Source organism: Episyrphus balteatus, chromosome 2 (assembly GCF_945859705.1).
Source record: "Episyrphus balteatus chromosome 2, idEpiBalt1.1, whole genome shotgun sequence".
Taxonomy (NCBI): Eukaryota; Metazoa; Arthropoda; class Insecta; order Diptera; family Syrphidae; genus Episyrphus; species Episyrphus balteatus.
The window spans coordinates 127,814,455-127,821,497 of record NC_079135.1 but is presented as its reverse complement, the minus strand read 5'-3'; the positions used below and the strand labels follow the sequence as shown (position 1 = coordinate 127,821,497).

The window sequence follows — 7,043 nt, the reverse complement described above, 5'->3', positions numbered from 1 at the left end:
TAGAAAAGCACTACGTCTCCTTCCTTCAAATGAAAAACCCTTCCTTAGCTAATTGTTAAAAGAACGTAAAAGTTGAATAGCTAAGGCATATACCTACGTTTAGAACCAACTTTTTCTTAGACTGATTTTGAGCTTCTTGCAACATTTTCAATTGCTTGAAAAAGATCCACCTCAGGTCCTAAATTCGGTGATGAGATTTCCAAGTTCCATATTCATAACTCATGTTACAATAAAGTTAGTTAGACTTTTGCTGAGAAATAATTCGGAACTGCAATTGCGACTCAAAATATGAAAGAATATTAGTACCGAAACTAAACCCCACATTTTTCACAAAAATAACGGTATAACTTTGGCCGCCATTTTGTTTTGAACCGTTTTTCGACTTTCACTTATAGCTTGGCTGGGTCAAAACTAACGGTACCTGTCATATAACCGAAATAGATAAGTTAATTTTTTTCAAAAACGGCTCTAACGATTTTGCTTAAAATTTTTGTGTGTAGTGAAGCACATAAAAACTTCCTTTGGAAATAAAAAAAATATTTTTTGTACCGTTATTAACGGTACCTGCCATAGAACGGTTTTTTTGATTTATGAATTTCACGTAAACGACAAAACAGATTTTGACCAAAATTTTAATACAGAAACGTTTAAATATTCATAATCCAGTCAAATAAGGGTTTAACCTCGGAATGAATGTTAGTAGAAATTTTTTTTGCTCAATATCTTCCTTTTGCCATTCTATAACATATCTCAAAAGTCTAGAAAAATCTCATGTCCGCTTGTCGCGATTTCAAGGTCAAATCGCGAAATGGAGATTTTCAAAATTAGCAAAAATAGGCTATGGTATTATATACACATATGATACATGATTTCGAGGTATTTTTTAATGCTGATTCCAAAAAATCTAAAATCAAGACAATCTGACGTCTCTGGAAAAAGTTATACCAGTTTTTCATCTGTCAACTCATATTATTATAACAGTTGCAAACTTACTGCCGAAAAACCCTTAAAAGTTATGGTAGATGAACCAAATTTTGCATGAAGATTTTAGAATCCATCATTATTAAAAATCAAAACAATCCATTACAAAAAATATATATACCTACGAAATAATGGTATTTTTTGATGGAGTGGCAAATTTTAGGATATGCACTAAAGAAGATTCTTGTTCATCTTAGGAATAAGTGCTAATAGGCTAATTTTTTCATTTTAATCTTTGTTTGGATATTCTTTAACTAGCCTCAAAAATCTAAAAAAATCTAATGTCCGCAAGTCCTAATTTTCTTGGTTTGAAAATAAGATGCAGATTTTAAAAAATTAATAAGAAAAGTTTAAATTTGTATATGTATACCAACATAGACATGATTTAAAGGTATTTTTTAACACTTATTCCAACAAAACTCACAAACAAGTCAACCTGACCATCCCTGAAAGTAATGCACCTTATTCATGTTGATCTGACACAAATATCTGAAGTGTAGTTTTTCAATTTTTTAAAATCTGCACCTTATTTTCAAACCAAGAAAATTAGGACTTGCGGACATTAGATTTTTTTAGATTTTTGAGGGTAGTTAAAGAATATCCAAACAAAGATTAAAATGAAAAAATTAGTCTATTAGCACTTATTCCTAAGATGAACAAGAATCTTCTTTAGTGCATATCCTAAAATTTGCCACTCCATCAAAAAATACCATTATTTCGTAGGTATATATATTTTTTGTAATGGATTGTTTTGATTTTTAATAATGAGGGATTCTAAAATCTTCATGCAAAATTTGGTTCATCTAACATAACTTTTAAGGGTTTTTCGGCAGTAAGTTTGCAACTGTTATAATAATATGAGTTGACAGATGAAAAACAGGTATAACTTTTTCCAGAGAAGTCAGATTGTCTTGATTTTAGATTTTTTAGAATCAGCATTAAAAAATACCTCGAAATCATGTATCATATGTGTATATAATACCATAGCCTATTTTTGCTAATTTTGAAAATCTCCATTTCGCGATTTGACCTTGAAATCGCGACAAGCGGCCATGAGATTTTTCTAGACTTTTGAGATATGTTATAGAATGGCAAAAGGAAGATATTGAGCAAAAAAAATTTCTACTAACATTCATTCCGAGATTTACCCCTTTTTTCTCCTTATTTGACTGTATTATCATTATTTGAAAAAAAAAAAATTAAATTTTTCAAAAAACACAGTTTTGGATTTTTAAAAAATATTTCAAATTTTTTTTTTGAAAAATCAATTTTTTTTAAATGGGTTGGTAAAAAAATTTGAAATTCCATTTTTATGTGTAAATTGATTATTTCTTTAAAAATGTTAGAAAATTTTTATATATAAAAAATTATTTTTTTAAAAAACGGCTCCAACGATTTTTGAAAATTTTTTTCTAAAAATTCCTATTTATACAAGAAATAAAATGACATACTTAGTTTTTTATATAAGATTTAAAACGGTATTTAATTACACCGGCACACAAAAGAAAAAAAGTGTCATGTACCAGAAACCAGACCTATCTTTCTATATGTTTCTGGGCACGCTGAATCCGAATTTCAAGTCCGTTTGGCCCGGTCACCCTCCACTTTTGAGCTGTGACTGCATTTTGTTTGAATTTTTATGCTTTTTTTTGGAGTTTTTTGCATTTTTTTCAAAACTGAAGGGTGTTCGGGCAAAACGGACTTGAAATTCTAATTCAGCGTAGTCCAAAAACATATAGAAAGATAGGTCTGATTCCTGGTACATGAAACTTTTTTTTTGTGTGGTGCCGGGGATGAAAGCGACATGTCGCGAAAGTGCCAGCACACCAAAAAAAAAAGTTGTATGTACCAGGAAGTAGACCTATCTTTCTATATGTTTTTGGACCCGCTGAAGCCGAATTTCAAGTCCGTTTTGCCCGGTCACCCTCCAGTTTTGATAAAAATGTAAAAAAGACCTCAAAAAAGGCAAAAAATTTCCTTTTTTTTAGTTTTTTGCATTTTACTCAAAACTGGAGGGTGACAGGGCCAAACGGACTTGGTTAAAATTCGGATTCAGCGTGAACAAAAACATATAGAAAGATAGGTCTGGTTCCTGGTACATGACACTTTTTTATTTTGTGTGCCGGTGTTATTTATTAAAACAGATTTATTTTTTTGCACCACTTATGAAATTCCGTGAAAATATCAAATTTAAAATTTTCCCTTGTTTTAATATTAGAGTAACTTTTACCATAAGAGCAAGAACGTCCGACCCCAGTCGTGCAATTTATTAATATTGACCATAACTTTTTTTTTAACTTTTATCAAAAAATTGTTGTTATAAAAGTTTAAGAACTATTAGTTATCTATGTTTGTTTCATACAAGGTTTTTTTGTCCGAGTTACCGTACCATCTCTAAAACGCAAATAAGTTCGAAAAAATCATTTAATAAAAAATACCTATAAGGAATTTTAGAGTGATAGGCATACGATGTTATAAAAAGCTAAAATATTAGCTTGGGCCGCCTTTCATGCCAGTTTCGCATCAGAAATCCTTTGGATTGTTTATTTTTTGAAAAAAATGTAGAAATTTGGTACACTGAAGGAAAATATGAAAAAACTTTTTGTATTCAAAATAACGCCTCTTGATCTTTAAATGAGTATAGATAACAGTTAATATTCAATGAAAAAAAAATCTAAAATTTGTTAAAACAAAGTCGATTCTGACAAGAAATTTGCCAATTTGTTAAAACACACTTTAAGGCCCAATTTATTCACAATCCATTGAATTTAAAGTCTCCATTAAAAAAGGGAAATTTAAAAATTTGTATATGATTTGACAGATTTTTAATTTTTAATGGGGTCTTTAAATGAGAGTGAATAAATTGGGTCTAAGAGCTATTTCTTGAATTTTCCGATATTCTTAATTAGAATTCGGAGTTAAAAAAATTAATGGAATGGAAAAATTAAACGTCACCCATGTTAATAAATTGCAGCCTATATACCTAGATGCCTTTAAATTTGACAGAGTTCGGGCAATCTCTTAAATTCAGTTAATTTTGTTCAAAGTCTTTTAAAATTGCACCAAATCGAAAAGAAGCCATTTAGATACCCAATCCTAACAGATATCAAATATATTTTTATTCAACTTCTTCAGAAAAAATACTCTACACAAAACCTCCAAACATTCTATTTATAAATTTAACTAGACCAATAACACCAACTACAAAATTAATGGTCACATAATTTCGATTACTAGAATTGATGGTTGATGTAGTGTCATACAATTGATTCCATTCCTTGGTGTAAGTGCTTTCATTTGCATCAACACACTGATAAGTCATTTCACAACAATCCGGATAAGGTCTGGTAAGTCTTCCGTCTTCAATCAAAGTGCATTTAGGAAGTGATATTCGACCACATCTAGAAGTACGAAACAGCTGACAATTCTTAGAAATTGGATATCGGCACCTAAAATACTTACCCATCAACCATAATTGATCCATCTTCACGACAGTTGGTATTTTGACAAACCATTGGCATTTGACTGTTACCTTTTGGTAAAATGCGACCATTGTAGAAACAAATTCCAGGAGTTCCTTATTTAAAGTTTAAAATTGAATTCAGGTTTTATGTTTCAGTGAATGATATGAACTTACTGAAATTAGGAGGAATTATGTATATGAATGACACCCGGCGAAAATTGCCAATAAAATTAATGCTTTCATGTTCAAAAAAGTTGAATGCATCTTTCAATTGTAAATAAATCAGAAGACTGTAAAACCTTGAAACAATTCTAGCTCTTTTATGAACTTTGATAATATTGTTTTGCAATTCAAAAAATGTTATCAAAAAATTCCATTCATTTATTAAAAAATGTTTTTATTTTTATTCAGCAACAATCTTCCAAAAATTAAATTAATCAACTAAACTTCGCCAGATTACCACTAATTACCCAAATCTGGGGATCATGAGGTCAAATTGATGAAATAAATGGAGGCAGTAAATATTGATGATGAACTTCTTATCAAGTAAGAATTTCGGTGACTAAAAGTGTCAATGTTTGACTCAATTTAGGTACTTCTGTACTATTGTGAGACTTTTTCTGCTACGGAATTGATTTATTATAGAACTGAAGCTTCAGCAACGATAACAACTAAAACGATAACAGCTCACAAAAAAATCGTGGTAAAACACTAGTTGAGAGACAAAAATTAGGAAATTCGAGATTTTAAATGCTTCTGGGAATTAGAAAATTTTTTGGAACTTAGGAAATCATTGCCCAAGAAACTAGAAATGCAAACTTCAGTCAGACTTTCAATGAAACTTTTTCAAACTTCTAACGTCAAAGGTTATAATAAATAAAATAAATTTTTTAACTGTAGGCTTAAAGTCAGTTTTATTTAATTGATATCTTTTATTATTTGGCGCAACGTTTCAGGGAAAAATAAAAGATAACAATTAAATAAAACTGATTTTAAGCCTACAATTAAAAAATTTATTTTAAATATAAGAAAAGTCACCTAATTTGTTAAAGAGGTTATAATAAATTATTCAAGGTCCTTGTTTTTCACACTCTTCACCAAAATAAAAATTTGTTTTTTTTAGACCAATATAATACAAATTTAAGTTTATTTTTCGAGTTTAGGGTTATTTACACACACAAAATTAATATTTTACTTTGGTTAAGGGTAATTCACAGGATCTTATTTTTAAACTAACAAAAGTTGCAAGATGAAAGGAGAAACAACCTTTCCTTCTTTTTGGGTTTCAGCTTGAGCTAGTTTAGCTTGTTGAATAGCTTGTTTAAGATTGATGGTCTTGATTTTTTGAACATCAGGCTTTCCATTGGGGTAGAGTTGATTCCATACTTTGGTGTAAATGTTTCCATCGGCATCAATGCATTGGTAAGTCATGTCACAGCAATCGGGGTAGGATACTACTGAAGTTGGATCAACGATTAAGGTACAATTGGGGAGGGTAATTGGGCCACATCTTTCAAAAGATAAAGTTATGTAAAGTGGATTTCATTAAGATTATTGACTCTTACCCATCAATTTGGATTGATCCATCAACATTGCACTTGGTGTTTTGGCACACTCCGGGAACCTGGCTGTTACCTTGTGGTAAAACTTTTCCATTCCAGAAGCAAATTCCAGGGTTGCCTGAAAAATCAAATTTTCAAGTTAGTTCTGCTGTTATGTATTTCAATCCAAGAGTCCTCACTTAAACTAGCTGGAACAATGTAAGAGTATCCATAGCATCCGGCCAAAATGGCGAATAAAACAACTGTTGATGTAAAGACTTTCATGTTTTGTTGATTTAATATTCACTAACTTGGTTTAGCTTTTGCAGAGATCAGAAAACTACTACTGATCTTAGAAATAATTTTTCGTCTTTTATACTCAGATTATATTTTAAGTCGGAACATTATGAATATTTTTTGGTGAAAATATTCCACTATCAGTTATTATTTTTTGTGAAATTAAATATTAAAGAAAAACATTAATTAACTAAATTGCGTCAGATTGAGACAAATATCACACCTAATTGCCGAAAATCTTTTTGTGAGGTCATAAGGTTTAGCTGATTAGTTGATTTCGATTAGTAACACAGTGGAGCGGAGCGATGATATTTGATGTTAAGGGCCTAAGACAATATTTTTGTTTTGTGAATTTCTTTTGCTTAAGAAATATTGATAAGATTTTATTCTAGTGACTCATTGCAGATGATTCGATTGAGAAAGATTGCTTTCTCATTGTCATTTAGAATTGATAACTTAGTATTTTATTTATTAAGTATAATTAATAATGATATGACTCAAACTTTGAATATCATTTTATTAGAGGAATCGTTGCTATATAGGCATTTTTTTAAAGAACCAGTCTTTTGATTGGGGCAACAGATCTATTGATCTTCAAATTGAATTTTAGTTTGTAATAGCTAATTGTACCGAGCAGACACAAAATAAGTATCTAATTTTATTAAATCATAGAGGTTGAAGTTGTTTATACATACATATATTGTTATAAATTTCAGTTTTATACGAAATTTTCGTGCTTTCGGAGTCTCAACTTGCAAGAC

At 30.1% G+C, this 7,043-nt stretch overlaps 2 protein-coding genes across 2 annotated transcripts; both read right to left on the bottom strand.

Moving 5' to 3' along the window:
* Positions 1-4,052: 4,052 nt before the first annotated feature.
* On the bottom strand, positions 4,053-4,745 carry LOC129912495 (uncharacterized). Its single transcript, XM_055990761.1, has 3 exons — positions 4,619-4,745; positions 4,444-4,558; positions 4,053-4,382 (listed from the first exon to the last, which is right to left on the bottom strand). The coding sequence occupies exons 2-3, from the start codon at positions 4,500-4,502 to the stop codon at positions 4,127-4,129; spliced, it is 315 nt and encodes a 104-aa protein (XP_055846736.1). The 5' UTR covers positions 4,503-4,558; positions 4,619-4,745; the 3' UTR covers positions 4,053-4,126.
* Positions 4,746-5,574: 829 nt separating this feature from the next.
* Positions 5,575-6,344, bottom strand: LOC129912493 (uncharacterized). The gene is made up of 3 exons (XM_055990758.1): positions 6,186-6,344; positions 6,010-6,124; positions 5,575-5,954 (listed from the first exon to the last, which is right to left on the bottom strand). The coding sequence occupies exons 1-3, from the start codon at positions 6,268-6,270 to the stop codon at positions 5,672-5,674; spliced, it is 483 nt and encodes a 160-aa protein (XP_055846733.1). The 5' UTR covers positions 6,271-6,344; the 3' UTR covers positions 5,575-5,671.
* Between the last annotated feature and the right edge of the window lie 699 nt (positions 6,345-7,043).